General features: G+C 64.3%; 2 protein-coding genes across 3 annotated transcripts; both read left to right on the top strand.

The window, feature by feature from the left end:
- Nucleotides 1–829: 829 nt before the first annotated feature.
- On the top strand, nucleotides 830–6,424 carry AP1M2 (adaptor related protein complex 1 subunit mu 2). Its single transcript, XM_065655011.1, has 12 exons — nucleotides 830–890; nucleotides 1,119–1,275; nucleotides 1,382–1,449; nucleotides 1,550–1,680; nucleotides 1,758–1,905; nucleotides 2,954–3,080; nucleotides 3,157–3,299; nucleotides 3,375–3,446; nucleotides 3,537–3,695; nucleotides 3,774–3,899; nucleotides 6,139–6,214; nucleotides 6,356–6,424. The coding sequence occupies exons 1-12, from the start codon at nucleotides 849–851 to the stop codon at nucleotides 6,376–6,378; spliced, it is 1,272 nt and encodes a 423-aa protein (XP_065511083.1). The 5' UTR covers nucleotides 830–848; the 3' UTR covers nucleotides 6,379–6,424.
- Nucleotides 6,425–6,785: 361 nt separating this feature from the next.
- Nucleotides 6,786–14,594, top strand: KRI1 (KRI1 homolog). 2 transcript variants are annotated; one of them, XM_065654987.1, is made up of 19 exons: nucleotides 6,786–6,893; nucleotides 7,044–7,117; nucleotides 7,639–7,744; nucleotides 7,826–7,922; nucleotides 8,007–8,055; nucleotides 8,845–8,894; nucleotides 9,005–9,098; nucleotides 9,211–9,285; nucleotides 10,011–10,126; nucleotides 10,198–10,315; nucleotides 11,107–11,202; nucleotides 12,448–12,618; nucleotides 12,783–12,864; nucleotides 13,268–13,353; nucleotides 13,450–13,576; nucleotides 13,658–13,788; nucleotides 13,874–13,938; nucleotides 14,052–14,147; nucleotides 14,270–14,594. In XM_065654987.1, exons 1-19 carry the CDS (start codon nucleotides 6,818–6,820, stop codon nucleotides 14,577–14,579), a joined length of 2,019 nt encoding a protein of 672 aa, XP_065511059.1. In that variant the 5' UTR covers nucleotides 6,786–6,817; the 3' UTR covers nucleotides 14,580–14,594. The 2 variants fall into 2 exon arrangements, with proteins under 2 accessions (XP_065511059.1, XP_065511060.1); XM_065654988.1 differs by lacking the exon at nucleotides 9,211–9,285 and having other exon boundaries at nucleotides 10,023–10,126.

Genomic DNA, 14,594 nt, shown 5'->3' with positions numbered 1-14,594 from the left:
CGGGGCCAAGGCTCCGGGACCGCCCACCGGACCGCCCCCTGGGCGTGGCCTGGAAAAACCGCCACGCCCCTCACCCCTTGGCCACGCCCCTTCACTCGATTGCCACGACTCTCCACCCCTTGGCCACGCCCCCGCCCCTTGGCCACGCCTCTCACCCCTTGGCCACGCCTCTCCACCCTTGGCCACGCCCCTCACCCCATTGCCTCGCCTCTCCACCCCTTGGCCACGCCCCCCACCCCTTGACCGCGCCCCTCACCCCTTGGCTACGCCCCTCACCCCATGGCCACGCCTCCCGCCCCTTGGCCACACCCCTCCACCCCTTGGCCACGCCCCCCCGCCCCTTGGCCACGCCCCGCGGGGAACTGGGAGTCGGGGGGTGCAGGGACCCCCCCCACCCCGGGGTGGTGGAACCGGCGATCTGGGGGTGCAGGGACCTCGGCACCCCCCCCGAGATGGCCGGAGGGTCTTGGGGCTGCGGGACCTCCCCCATGGTGGGGGGCGGGGTGCGTAGGGACCCCCCTCCAAGGTCAGGGTGAGGGTCCCACGCACCCCGGGGTGAACAGACCCCCCCTCCCAGGGTGCTGCAGGGACCCCCCCAGGTTGAGGGTGTGACCCAGGGTGCTGCAGGGACCCCCCCAGGTTGAGAGCATGACCCAGGGTGCTGCAGAGAACGAAGGACCCAGGCGTCCGGGAGCTGCCCCAAGGACAGTTGGGGGGTCCCGGGGAGGGGGGGTGGGGGGAGCTGCCCCCCCCCCCCCCCCATCATGGGTGCCCGTCCCCTTTAAGGCCCCCACACCCCTGGGCGCAGCCGCTCACCTGGCGCAGGTGCCGCGGTGGCTGCCGGGGCCATGGCCGCCTCCGCCCTCTTCATCCTGGACCTCAAGGGGAAGGTGAGACCCCCCCACCCCTCCCCTCAACCCCCCCCACCCCAAAAACCCCCCCCCAGGTGGGGACCCAGGCGTCCTGCGCGGAGCCCATTGTCCCCTCCGGCCTTGAAGGTCACCCAAGGTCAATGGCGGAGCCTGGCGGTGACCCCGTGACCCCGGGGGTGTTGCGGGTGATTGGGGGGGGGGAGGTTTCCCCAATCTCTGACCCCCCCCCCCCCCAAATTTCCACAGCCCTTGATCAGCCGTAACTACAAGGGGGACGTGGGGCCGGGGGAGATCGAGCAGTTTTTGGGGCTGCTGGTGCAGCGGGAGGAGGAGGGAGCGCTGGCGCCGCTCCTGCCGCTCGGCTCCGTCCACTTCCTCTGGATCAAACACGCCAACCTCTACCGTATCCTCCGGCACCCCCCCAAAAAAACGCGGGGACCCCCCCCCCCGCCCCCTTCAAAACCGCGGGGGGCCCCCCCTCGCCGCTTTTCCTTAACCGCCCCCCGCAGTGGTGGCCACCACCAAGAAGAACGGCAACGCCGCCTTGGTCTACGCCTTCCTCTACAAGGTGGTGGAGGTGAGGCTGGGGTGGGGTTTTTGGGGGGGTTCCTGGGGGGCTTTGGGGGGGCTGGTCGCCTCATTTAGGACCCGCTGCCCCCCGCCCCGACCCCGCAAAGGTTTTCTGCGAGTACTTCAAGGAGCTGGAGGAGGAGAGCATCCGCGACAACTTCGTCATCGTCTACGAGCTGCTGGATGAGCTGATGGACTTTGGGTTCCCGCAGACCACGGACAGCAAGATCCTGCAGGAGTGAGCGGGGTTTTTCTTTTTGAGGGGGGGGTTTGGGGACACGGGGACCCCCCCTGAGCCCCCCCGCCCCGCCGCAGGTACATCACGCAGGAGGGGAACAAGCTGGAGACGGGCAAGTCGCGCGTCCCCACCACGGTGACCAACGCCGTGTCCTGGCGCTCCGAGGGCATCAAGTACAAGAAGAACGAGGTTTTTATCGACGTGATCGAGTCGGTGAACCTGCTGGTGAGGGGGGGCGGGGGGACCAGTGCTGGGGATGGGGATGGGGGTGGGATGAAGATGGTGAGGGTGACGGGGATGAAGATGGGGGTGGGACCAGTGATGGGGATGAGGATGGGGATGGGGATGAAGATGGGGATGGGGATGGGACCAGTGATGGGGATGAGGATGGGGATGGGACCAGTGATGGGGATGAAGACGGTGGTGGAACCAGTGATGGGGATGAGGATGAAGATGGGGGTGGGACCAGTGATGGGGATGAGGATGGGGATGAGGATGAAGATGGGGGTGGGACCAGTGATGGGGATGAGGATGGGGATGAGGATGAAGATGGGGGTGGGACCAGTGATGGGGATGAGGATGGGGATGAGGATGAAGATGGGGGTGGGACCAGTGATGGGGATGAGGATGGGGATGGGGATGAAGAGGGGTATGGGACCAGTGATGGGGATGAGGATGGGGATGAGGATGGGGATGGGGATGAAGATGGGGGTGGGACCAGTGATGGGGATGAGGATGGGGATGGGGATGGGGATGGGGATGAAGATGAGGATGGGACCAGTGATGGGGATGAAGACGGTGGTGGAACCAGTGATGGGGATGGGGATGAAGGTGGTGAGGGTGATGGGGATGAAGATGATGATGGGAATGATGGTGGTGATGCAAATGATGATGATGGTGATGATGATGGTGACGGTGATGATGATGATGAGGATGATGAGGATGATGATGATGATGACGATGATGATGGTGATGATGATGGTGATGATGATGATGGTGATGATGATGGTGATGATGGTGATGATGATGGTGATGATGATGGTGATGGTGATGATGATGACGATGATGATGATGATGGTGATGATGATGGTGATGGTGATGATGATGACGATGATGATGATGATGGTGATGATGATGGTGATGATGATGGTGATGGTGATGATGATGACGATGATGATGATGATGGTGATGATGATGGTGATGACGATGATGAGGATGATGATGAGGATGATGGTGATGACGATGACGGCGGTGACCATGACCATGTCCCCAGGTGAGCGCCACGGGCAGCGTGCTGCTGAGCGAGGTGGTGGGCACCATCAAGCTGAAGGTTTTCCTCTCGGGGATGCCCGAGCTGCGCCTGGGCCTCAACGACCGCGTCCTGTTCGAGCTGACGGGACGTGAGTGTCACCACCGGTGCGGGGGGACACGGCCCCATCCCCTCGCCCCCCCCCGATGACCTCCCGCCCTCCCCAGGGGGCAAGAACAAGTCGGTGGAGCTGGAGGACGTCAAGTTCCACCAGTGCGTCCGTCTGTCCCGCTTCGACAACGACCGCACCATCTCCTTCATCCCGCCCGACGGCAACTTCGAGCTCATGTCCTACCGCCTGCACACCCAGGTGGGGGCCGGGGGGGCGTTGGGGACACGCGGGGGACGTTGGGGACACGGCGGTGACGCTTTCCCCCCTCCCCAGGTGAAGCCGCTCATCTGGATCGAGTCGGTCATCGAGAAGTTCTCCCACAGCCGCGTGGAGATCATGGTCAAGGTGACGCATCGGGGGTGTCACCACGGGGGACCCCCAGCCGTCCCCTGGCCCCCCCCGCGCCACGTGTGTCCCCCGCTCCCCGTCCCCAAGGCCAAGGGCCAGTTCAAGAAGCAATCGGTGGCCAACGGGGTGGAGATCACGGTGCCCGTGCCCAGCGACGCCGACTCCCCCAAGTTCAAGACCAGCGTCGGCTCCGCTCGGTACCTCCCGGAGAAGAACCTGCTGGTCTGGAGCATCAAATCCTTCCCGGTGAGTGTCCCCGGGGGTGTCCCCGCCGTGTCCCCGCGGGGTCCCCGTGTCCCCTGACCCCCCCGGCCCGTGCGGCAGGGGGGGCGGGAGCACCTGCTCCGCGCGCACTTCGGGCTGCCCAGCGTGGAGAGGGAGGAGGAGGAGGGACGGCCGCCCATCAGCGTGCGCTTCGAGATCCCCTACTTCACCGTGTCCGGGATCCAGGTGACGGCAGGGGACACGGAGCGGGGGGCCCCCATGTTGGGGGGCCGGGGGTTCGGGGCAGGACGGGCTGGGGACAAGGGCCGTGGGGTGGGGGACACTTGTGTTTTGGGGACAGGGTGCAGGGGACACTTTGGGGACAAGGGCCGTGGGGACCCTGGGGGTGTCCCCTGTGTTTTGGGGACAGGATGGAGGTGACACTTTGGGGACACATCCCATGGGGTCCCTGGGGGTGTCCCCTGTGTTTTGGGGACCGGGTGGAGGTGACACTTTGGGGACAAGGGCCGTGGGGTGGGGGACACTTGTGTTTTGGGGACAGGCTGCAGGGGACACTTTGGGGACAAGGGTCACGGGGTCCCCGGGGTGGTGGCCCCTTGTGTTTTGGGGACAAGGTGGAGGCGACACTTTGGGGACATGTCCCGTGGGGTCCCTGGGGGTGTCCCCTGTGTTTTGGGGACAGGATGGAGGTGACACTTTGGGGACACGTCCCGTGGGGTCCCTTGGGGTGTCCCCCGTGTTTTGGGGACCGGGTGGAGGTGACACTTTGGGGACACGTCCCATGGGGTCCCTGGGGGTGACCCCTGTGTTTTGGGGACAGGATGGAGGTGACACTTTGGGGACATGTCCCATGGGGTCCCTGGGAGGGTGTCCCTTGTGTTTTGGGGACAGGGTGGAGGGGACGCTTTGGGGACAAGGGCCATGGGGTGGTGGCCCCTTGTGTTTTGGGACAGGGTGGAGGGGACACTTTGGGGACACGTCCTGTGGGGTCCTTGGGGGGTGTCCCCTGTGTTTTGGGGACAGGATGGAGGTGACACTTTGGGGACACGTCCCGTGGGGTCCCTGGGAGGGTGTCCCTTGTGTTTTGGGGACCGGGTGGAGGTGACACTTTGGGGACAAGGGCTGTGGGGTGGGGGACACTTGTGTTTTGGGGACAGGCTGCAGGGGACACTTTGGGGACAAGGGCCATGGGGTGGTGGCCCCTTGTGTTTTGGGGACAAGGTGGAGGTGACACTTTGGGGACACGTCCCGTGGGGTCCCTTGGGGTGTCCCCCGTGTTTTGGGGACAGGGTGGAGGGGACACTTTGGGGACAAGGGTCATGGGGTCCCCGGCGTGGTGGCCCCTTGTGTTTTGGGAATGGGGTGGAGGGGACACTTTGGGGACAAGGGCTGTGGGGTGGGGGACACTTGTGTTTTGGGGACAGGGTGGAGGTGACACTTTGGGGACACATCCCATGGGGTCCCTGGGGGTGTCCCCTGTGTTTTGGGGACAGGGTGGAGGGGACACTTTGGGGACAAGGGCCGTGGGGTGGTGGCCCCTTGTGTTTTGGGACAGGATGGAGGTGACACTTTGGGGACACGTCCCGTGGGGTCCCTTGGGGTGTCCCCCGTGTTTTGGGGACCGGGTGGAGGTGACACTTTGGGGACACGTCCCGTGGGGTCCCTGGGGGTGTCCCCTGTGTTTTGGGGACCGGGTGGAGGTGACACTTTGGGGACACGTCCTGTGGGGTCCTTGGGGGGTGTCCCCTGTGTTTTGGGGACAGGGTGGAGGGGACACTTTGGGGACAAGGGCTGTGGGGTGGGGGACACTTGTGTTTTGGGGACGGGGTGCAGGGGACACTTTGGGGACAAGGGCCGTGGGGACCCTGGGGGTGTCCCCTGTGTTTTGGGGACAGGATGGAGGTGACACTTTGGGGCACATCCCATGGGGTCCCTGGGGGTGTCCCCTGTGTTTTGGGGACAGGGTGGAGGGGACACTTTGGGGACAAGGGCCGTGGGGTGGGGGACACTTGTGTTTTGGGGACAGGGTGGAAGGGACACTTTGGGGACAAGGGCCATGGGGTGGTGGCCCCTTGTGTTTTGGGAGAGGGTGGAGGTGACACTTTGGGGACACGTCCCGTGGGGTCCCTGGGGGTGTCCCCTGTGTTTTGGGGACAAGGTGGAGGTGACACTTTGGGGACATGTCCCATGGGGTCCCTGGGAGGATGTCCCTTGTGTTTTGGGGACAGGATGGAGGTGACACTTTGGGGACACGTCCCGTGGGGTCCCTGGGGGTGACCCCCGTGTTTCGGGGCTGGGGGCCGCGCTGGGGACGTCACCCGCAGTGTCCCCAGGGGGCGGCTCTGCGGGGGGCTGCAGCGTCCCCTGCGCGGCGGGGGCACAGATGGGGCTTTGGGGCGGGGGGGGGAGCGCGGAATTCGGGGTTCCCCGGGGGGGTCCATCCCCATTCCCCCCCCCCGCCCAGGTGCGGTACATGAAGATCATCGAGAAGAGCGGGTACCAGGCGCTGCCCTGGGTGCGCTACATCACCCAGAGCGGGGGTGAGTGCGGGACCCCCAAACCCCCCCCCGGGACCCCCAGGACCCCCCCCCGGGACCCCCAAAACCCCCCCCAGGACCCCCCGGACCCCCCCGGGACCCCCATCCGGGGCCACCCCCCTCACCCCCCTCTCCTTCTTGCAGATTACCAGCTCCGCACCAGCTAGGGGGGGGGTCCCCGCTCCCCCCGGACCCCCCCGACCCCCCCCCCCCCCCCAGATTTTGGGGTGTCGTCGTCCCCCCCCCCCCCGGCTCTTATTGCTATAAAGATGCAGCTGAGACCACCGGATCTGTTGGAGGGGTTATGGAGAGCGGGAGGGGGTCTGGGGGGGTCTGGGGAAGGAGATGGGGGCGCTCTGGGGGTCCCGGGGAGCGCGGGGGGGGGCGCGATTTGGGGGTGCGGGGGGAGCGGGTGGGCCCCACCCGCGGCGCCGTTTCCCTTTTAAGAGCGGGGAGTGGGCGTGGCCACTGGGGAGCGCGGTGGGCGTGGCCACTGGGGAGCGCGGTGGGCGTGGCCACTGGGGAGCGCGGTGGGCGTGGCCTCCGCTACGCGATGACGCGCCGGAAGTGGCGGCGGCACCGGCGGCGGAAGTGGCGGCGGCCGCGATGGCGGAGCTGCGGGTGAACGCGGCGTTCGCGGAGCGATACGGGCGGTACCGGCGGCGCGAGGAGCTGCAGCGGCGTGAGCGGGGCCGGGGCCTCGGGGGGAGCGCGGGGGGAAGTACCGAGGGGTTAACGGAGCCCGGGGCCGCGGGGGACACGGGGACCGGGGAGGGGGGGGTTTCCCGCCTCCCCGCGCCCTCCGGTGCCGGTGGCTGAGGGGTGCCCGCAGTGCAGGACCGGTACGGGGACACCGGGGACACCGGGGACTCCAGCTCCGAGTCCGAGTCCAGCGGCGACGATGTGGTGAGTGGGGGGGGTGTCACCTTCCCGAACTCCTGGGTCCCCTTCGCGAATTCCTGGGTCCCCTCCCGCACTCCTGGGTCCCTCACGAACTCCTGGGTCTCTCCCGAACGCCTGGGTTCCCCCCCTGGACGCCTGGGTCCCCCCGGCACTCCTGGGTCCCCTCCCGAACACCTGGGTCCCCTCCTCGGACGCCTGGGTTCTCTCCCGAACTAATGGGTCCCCTCCCGCACTCCTGGGTCCCTCCAGGATGCCTGGGGTCCCCCCCCCCCATACTCCCGGGTCCCCTCTCCCGCACTCCTGGGTCCCCTCCCATATTCCTGGGATCCCCTGAACACCTAGGTTCCTTCCCCGGACGCCTGGGGCCCCCCTCCGCACTCCTGGGGCCCCCCTCCGCACTCCTGGCCCCCACTCTGCACTCCTGGGTCCCCCCGCCCCGGACGCCTGGGTCCCCCCTCCACACTCCGGGGTGTCCCCCCCGGACGCCTGGGTCCCTCCCGGACGCCTGGGTCCCCCCCCCCCAGCCCCTGGACCCCCGCCTGGAGCGGGATTTCCACCGGACGCTGGCGCTGCTGAAGAGCCGCGACCCCCGGATCTACCGGCCGGACGCCACTTTCTACAGCCAACCAGGTACTGAAGGCGGGGGGGGGTCCCCAAAACCCTGGGGGGGTCCCCAAATTCGAGGGGGTCCCCACAACTTCCGCCCCACAGACTCATCAGAGAGCGAGGAGGAGGAGGATGAAGAGCGCCCAGCGAAGCCGATGTACCTGAAGGACTATGAGAGGAAGGTGGTGCTGGAGAAGGAGGGGTGAGGGTTTTTGGGGGGGGGGGCACCATTTTTGGGGGGACATTTAATTTTTGGGGGGCTCTGATCCTCCCGCCTCCCCCCCAGAAAATACGTGGACGAGGAGGATGAGGAGGCAGCGGCTGAGCGGAGGAAGGTGGGTTTGGGGAGGAGGGGGTTGTGTGGGACCCCCCCAGATCTCTCTGTGCCCCCCAAATATCTGCGTGTCCCCCCCAAATCTCTTTGACCCCCCCCAAAATCTCTCTGTCCCCCCAAAATCTCTCTGCCCCCCCAAATCTCTCCCCCCCCAAGTATGTGTCCCCCCCAAAAATCTCTCGATTGCCCCCAAATTTTTCTGCTGCCCCCCAAATCTGACCCCCCAAATTTCTGGCCCCCCAATCTCTCTGTCCCCCCATATCTCTGACACCCCCAGTTCTCCATCCCCTCCTAAACCTCCCCAAATCTGCCCCCCCAAATCTCTGTTGTCCCCCAAATCCCTGTCCCCCCTCCATCTCTGACACCCCCAGATCTCTGTCCCCTCCCAGTCCCCCCCAAATTTGTCCCCCCCAAATCTCTCTGTCCCACTGAATCCCTGACACCCCCAGATTTCCATCCCCTCCCAGTCCCCTCAAATCTGCACCCCCAAATGTCTCTGACCCCCCAATCTCTGACACCCCCAGATCTCCATCCCCTCCCAACACCCCCCAAATCTGCCCCCCCAAAACTCTCCGAATCCCCAAATCTCTCTGTCCCCCCCAATCTCTGACACCCCCAGATCTCCATCCCCTCCTAAAACCCCCCAAATCTGCTTCCCCAAAACTCTCCGAGCCCCCAAATCTGCCCCCCAATCCCTCTGCCCCCCCCAAATCCCTCTGCCCCCCCCAAACCTGCCCCCCCTCAACTCCTCTGCCCCCCAGTTTCTCTGACCCCCCCAATTTCTCCGCAGCGAGCGGCGTCTCGGAGCTACGCGCAGGAGCAGCGGGAGCTGAAGGAGAGGTGGGGGGGACGACATGTTTTGGGGGGGCTGGGGCGCTTCAGGGGGGTTTGATACTTCGGGGGGGGGTCCCCCAGATTGAGGGGTAACGGGATGTGTGGCCCCCCCGCAGTTTTCGAGCCTTGGTGGCCGATAGTGACGAGGAGGAGGAGGCCGGGGGGGGGTCGGCGCTGCTGCGGCCGCGGAACCGGACGGAGGAGGAGAAGGTGAGGGGGGCGGGTTTGGGGGTCTGGGGGTGGTTTGGGGGGTCCGGGGGGGGGGTTTGGGGTGCAGGGGGGGGGTCCCGGGGGTGTCCCGCTGTGTGTGTCCCCCCGCCAGGAGCGGGAGGAGGAGGAGTACGTGCGATGGCTGAAGGGACAGGGGGGGCCCCCCCCGGAGCCGCTGCAGGACCTGGTGAGCTCGGGGCCCCCCCATTGTCACTGTGTGTCCCCCCCCATTGTCACTATGTCCCCGTGTCCCCCCATATCCCCAACGTCCCCACGTGTCCGCAACGTCCCCCATGTCCTCAACGTCCCCCCCAAGCCCCCTGTGCCCCCCATGTCCCCGATGTCCCTTCCGTGTTCCCCCCTGTGTCCCCAATGTCCCCCTGTGTCCCCAACATCCCCCATGTCCCTGTGTCCCCAACATCCCCCAACGTCCCCCGTGTCCCCCATGTCTCTGATGTCCCCCGTGTCCCCAACATCCCCCCATGTCGCCCGTGTCCCCAACATCCCCCCAACATCCCCCCAATGTCTCCCATGTCCCCTAATGTCCCCCCATGTCCCCAACATCCCCCATGTCCCCGTGTCCCCAACATGTCCCCAACATCCCCCGTGTCCCCAACGTCCCCCGTGTCCCCCATGTCTCTGATGTCCCCCGTGTCCCCAACATCCCCCCATGTCCCCCGTGTCCCCAACATCCCCCCATGTCCCCCATGTCCCCAACATCCCCCCGAATGTCTCCCATGTCCCCTAATGTCCCCCAATGTCCCCCGTGTCCCCAACATCCCCCCAACGTCCCCCGTGTCCCCGTGTCCCCAACATCCCCCAATGTCCCCCATGTCCCCGTGTCCCCAACATCCCCACAATGTCCCCCACGTCCCCGATGTCCCCGTGTCCCCCCTGTCCCCGTGTCCCCAGGTCCCGCTGCAGCAGTTCTGGTCGGACCCCGCTCTGGACCCGGGCGAGCGCTTCCTGCGCGATTACGTCCTGAACCAGCGATACCGCCACGACGACGAGTCCGACGAGGACGAGGGGTGAGCGGGGACCCCCCCAGCCCCCCAAAACGCCCCCCCTGCGCCCCTGACCCCCCCCGTGTCCCCCCCAGCGCGTCCCCCCCACACTTGGGCAGCGACTCCTCGGACGAGGGGGAACTTTTCCTGGCCAAGCAGGAGGATTTCGAGCGGCGCTACAATTTCCGCTTCGAGGAGCCCGACGCCGAGCAGGTGGGGGCCAAATTGGGGGGGGGACACACAATTTGGGGGGGGGGGGGGGGGGAGAATTTGGGGGGGGTGCAGAATTTGGGGATTATACTGGACTTTTTGGGGAGGAATCAGCAGAAACGCTCAGTCCTGGATTCCTGCTCATTAATCCCTTGTTTCTCTCCCCCTTTCACACGTGGCACAATTTGGGGGGGGGGGCACAATTTGGGGTCTGGGGGGGTAGAATTTGAGGGGGGGGGTGCAGAATTTGGGGATTATACAGGACTTTTTGGGGGATGAATTAATCCTCGATTCCTGCTCATTAACCCCCCCATTTCTCCCCCCTTTACATGTTGCACAATTTGGGGTGGGGGGATTTAGAGTCTGGGGCGGGGGGGGACGACACAATTTGGGGTGGGGGGGTGTAGAATTTGGGGGGTAGAATTTGGGGGTGCAGGATTTTGGGGGGGATGAATTAATCCCCGATTCCTGCTTATTAACCCCCCCGTTTCTCTCCCCCTGCTTTGCACGTTGCACAATTTGGGGTGGGGGGGGTCAGAATTTGGGGTGTGGGGGTGTAGAATTTGGGGTGTGGGGGGGTAGAATTTGGGGTGCGGGATGCGGGATTTGGGGCTAACGCAGGATTTTGGGGGGATGAATTAATCCCCGATTCCTGCTCATTAACCCCCCGTTTCTCCCCCCTTTGCACATGGCACAATTTGGGGTGCGGGCGCCACAATTTGGGGGGGGGGGGGGTTTAAAACTCCTGGCGGGGGGTGCAGGATTTGGGGCGCTGACCCTCGCTCCCCGCCCAGGTGCAGACGTACCCGCGGCTCATCCCCAGCTCCGTGCGGCGCCGCGACGAGCGGCGGAAGGACCGACGGGAGCGGATTCGGGAGAGGAAGAGGAAGGTGAGGGGGCGGCGCGGGACCGCGGCACCTCGGCGCTGGGGGGGACCGACCTTGTGCAGCCGGGGAGTTACAGAATTGGAGAATCGTGGGATGTCAGGGATTGGAAGGGACCGACCTTATAGAACCGTAGAATCATAGAACCGTAGAATCATAGAACCGCAGAATCATAGAATGCCAGGGATTGGAAGGGACCGACCTTATAGAATCGTAGAATTATAGAATCGTAGAATGTCAGGGATTGGAAGAGACGGACTTCGTAGAACCATAGAATTATAGAATCATAGAATTGTAGAATTATAGAATCACAGAATGTCAAGGATTAAAAGGGGCCGATCTTATAGAAGCGCAGAGTCATAGAATTATAGAATCATAGAATGTCAAGGATTAAAAGGGGCTGACCTTATAGAAGCGCAGAATCATAGAATCGTAGAATTATAGAATGTCAGGGATTGGAAGGGACCGACCTTGTAGAATCGTAGAATTATAGAATCATAGAATTGTAGAATTATAGAATCACAGAATGTCAGAGATTGGAAGGAACCGACCTTGTAGAATCGTAGAATTATAGAATCATAGAATTGTAGAATTATAGAATCACAGAATGTCAGAGATTGGAAGGGACCGACTTTATAGAATCGTAGAATTATAGAATCGTAGAATGTCAGGGATTGGAAGGGATGGACTTCGTAGAATTATAGAATCATAGAATTATAGAATCATAGAATGTCAAGGATTAAAAGGGGCCGACCTTATAGAAGCGCAGAATTATAGAATCGTAGAATTATAGAATGTCAGGGATTGGAAAGGACCGACCTTGTAGAATCGTGGAATTATAGAATCATAGAATGCCAGGGATTGGAAGGGACCGACCTTATAGAATCGTGGAATCATAGAATCATAGAATCATAGAATCATAGAATGTCAGAGATTGGAAGGGACTGACCTTATAGAGGCGTAGAATTATAGAATCGTAGAATGTCAGGGATTGGAAGGGACCGACCTTATAGAATCGTAGAACAGAACGGTGCCAGAATCACCTCAGGGCTCGAAATGGCCCCAAAATCCCCGACTTAGACAGGACGCGGGGCTGGTCCTGCCCACGCGCGACACTCCACCCTTGCCCTTTCTTCCCGTGTTTAAGTGGAGCCTCCTGTGCTCCGCTCCCTCCGCCACGGGATGACAAAGCGCTGGGGGGGGACACCCCGCGTCCCTCTGTCCCCAGCGCGTCCGCGTGTCCGTCCGCAGGAGAAGGCGGCGCGGCGGGAGGAGCTGAAGCAGCTCAAGAACCTGAAGCGGGACGAAGTGGCCGCGCGGCTGTCGCGGCTCCGCGAGGCCACCGGGAGCGGCGGCGGCGGCTTCACCGCGGCCGCGCTGGACGGGGAGTTCGACCCCGCGGAGCACGACCGGCTCATGGCCGTGAGTGTCCCGGGGTCCCCACGGTGTCCCCAGAGTCCCCCCAGTATTACCGCAGTGTCCCCATGGTGTCCCCACAGTCTCCCCAGGGCGTCCCCAGTGTCCCCACAGTCTCCCCAGGGTGTCCCCGGTGTCCCCAGCCCCGCTGACCCCCCCGTGCCCCCCAGGAGTGTTTCGGTGACGATTATTACGGCTGCGGGGAGGAGGAGAAGCCGCAGTTCGAGGAGGAGGAGGATGAAGAGCTGGGGGGTGAGTGGGGGACGGGGGGCCGGCCCTGTGTCCCCGTTGTCCCTGTGTCCCCCCATCGCCCCTGTTGTCCTTGCGTCCCCATAGTCCCTGTGTCCCCATAGTCCCTGTGTCCCTATTGTTCCTATTCCCCCCTATAGTCCCTGTGTCCCTCCTATAGGCCCTGTCCCCCCCATCGTCCCTGTGTCCCCATAGTCCCTGTGTGTCCCCCCCATAGTCCCTGTGTCCCCCCATAGTCCCTGTGTCCCCCCCATTGTCCCTGTCCCCCCTAGTCCCTGTGTCCCCATTGTTCCTGTGTGTCCCCATAGTCCCTATTCCCCCCCGCCACTGTCCCTGTGTCCCCCCATTTTCCCGTGTCCCCCTTGTCCCCAAAACAACATCCCTGTGTGTCCCCCCCCCCCCGCAGACGACTGGAACTGGGACACGTGGCCGGGCCGGGAGGAGCCGGGGGGGGGCTCCCGCTCACCCCACTGCGAGGACCCCGATTTCGTGGTACGTGGGCGACCCCCCCCCAGCGCCGAGAACCCGTCACAGCGCCGGGTGCCACCTCCTGACCCCCCCACAACCTCCTGACCGCCCCCCCCACAGATGGACGCCGACTACGACCCCGCCGCCCCCCCCAAAAAACAGGACCCCCCCCCGGCGCTGGGCAAGAAGCGCCGCAAGACGCGGTTCCGCCAAGCGCTGGAGCGCCAAAAACCCACGTTTGACCCCGGTGAGCGCCCCAGGGGGGCGGCTGGGACCCCCTCGGCCCCCCAAATCCCTGAGACCCCCCCCAAAATCAACCCCCCCGCAGCCAACGGCCCCTTTGAGCGGTACCTGGAGGAGTTTTACAGCCTGGACTACGAGGATCTGATCGGGGACCTGCCCTGTCGCTTCAAGTACCGCAACGTCGTCCCCTGCGACTTCGGCCTCACCACGGACGAGGTAGAGGCTGGGGGCCCCCCCCGCGGTGTGGGACCCCCCCCGGGTGTCCAAACCCCCCAAATTTACCCCATTCCCCCCCTGCAAGATCCTTGCGGCCGACGACAAGGAGCTGAACCGCTGGTGCTCCCTGCGCAAAACCTGCATGTACCGGTAAGGGGGGGGGAAATGGGGGGGGGGGGTAAAAAGGGGTGGGAGGGGGTCCTGTGTGTGTGTGTCCCCCCCCCGTTTTTTTGGGGGGGCTCAGCACCCCCCGTGTCACGCAGGTCGGAGCAGGAGGAGCGGCAGGATCAGGCCAACTACAGCCGGCGGGCGCAAAATGCCTGGAAAAAGCAGCAAATCTTCAAATCCCTCGCGGCTGAGTATGTGGGGGGGGGGGGGGCACACCCCCCCCGAACCCCCATTTTCCCCAACACCCCCCCCCGAACCCCCATTTTCCCCAACACCCCCATTTTTTACCATTTTTTCACTGCCCCCCCCCAAGGCCGGAGGAGCTGCAACCGGCGCCGAAGCCCAAACTGGGGAAGAAACGTCGGGCCAAGCGGAAACGTCCGGAGGAAACGGGGACCCCCCCGCCACAAAAACCCACCGGGACCCCCCCCCAGCGACCCGGGGGGGCCCGTGGGAAGGCGGGGGTGGCCCTGGGGGGGTCGGTGAGGTTGGGGGGTCGGGATTTCAGCGGGAAGAGGCTCGAAGCCTTCGGCCTCAACCCCCGGCGCCTGCGCTACCGGCAGCTGCTGCGGCGCAAACGGGGCGGGGGCAACGAGTCATCGGCCGGGGGGGGCAAAGCTTGATCGGGGAGGGGGCAC

The sequence above is a fragment of the Caloenas nicobarica genome, chromosome 36, assembly GCF_036013445.1.
Source record: "Caloenas nicobarica isolate bCalNic1 chromosome 36, bCalNic1.hap1, whole genome shotgun sequence".
NCBI classification, from domain to species: domain Eukaryota; kingdom Metazoa; phylum Chordata; class Aves; order Columbiformes; family Columbidae; genus Caloenas; species Caloenas nicobarica.
The sequence above is the reverse complement of the archived record's forward strand: the minus strand, read 5'-3'. Positions and strand labels throughout refer to the sequence as shown.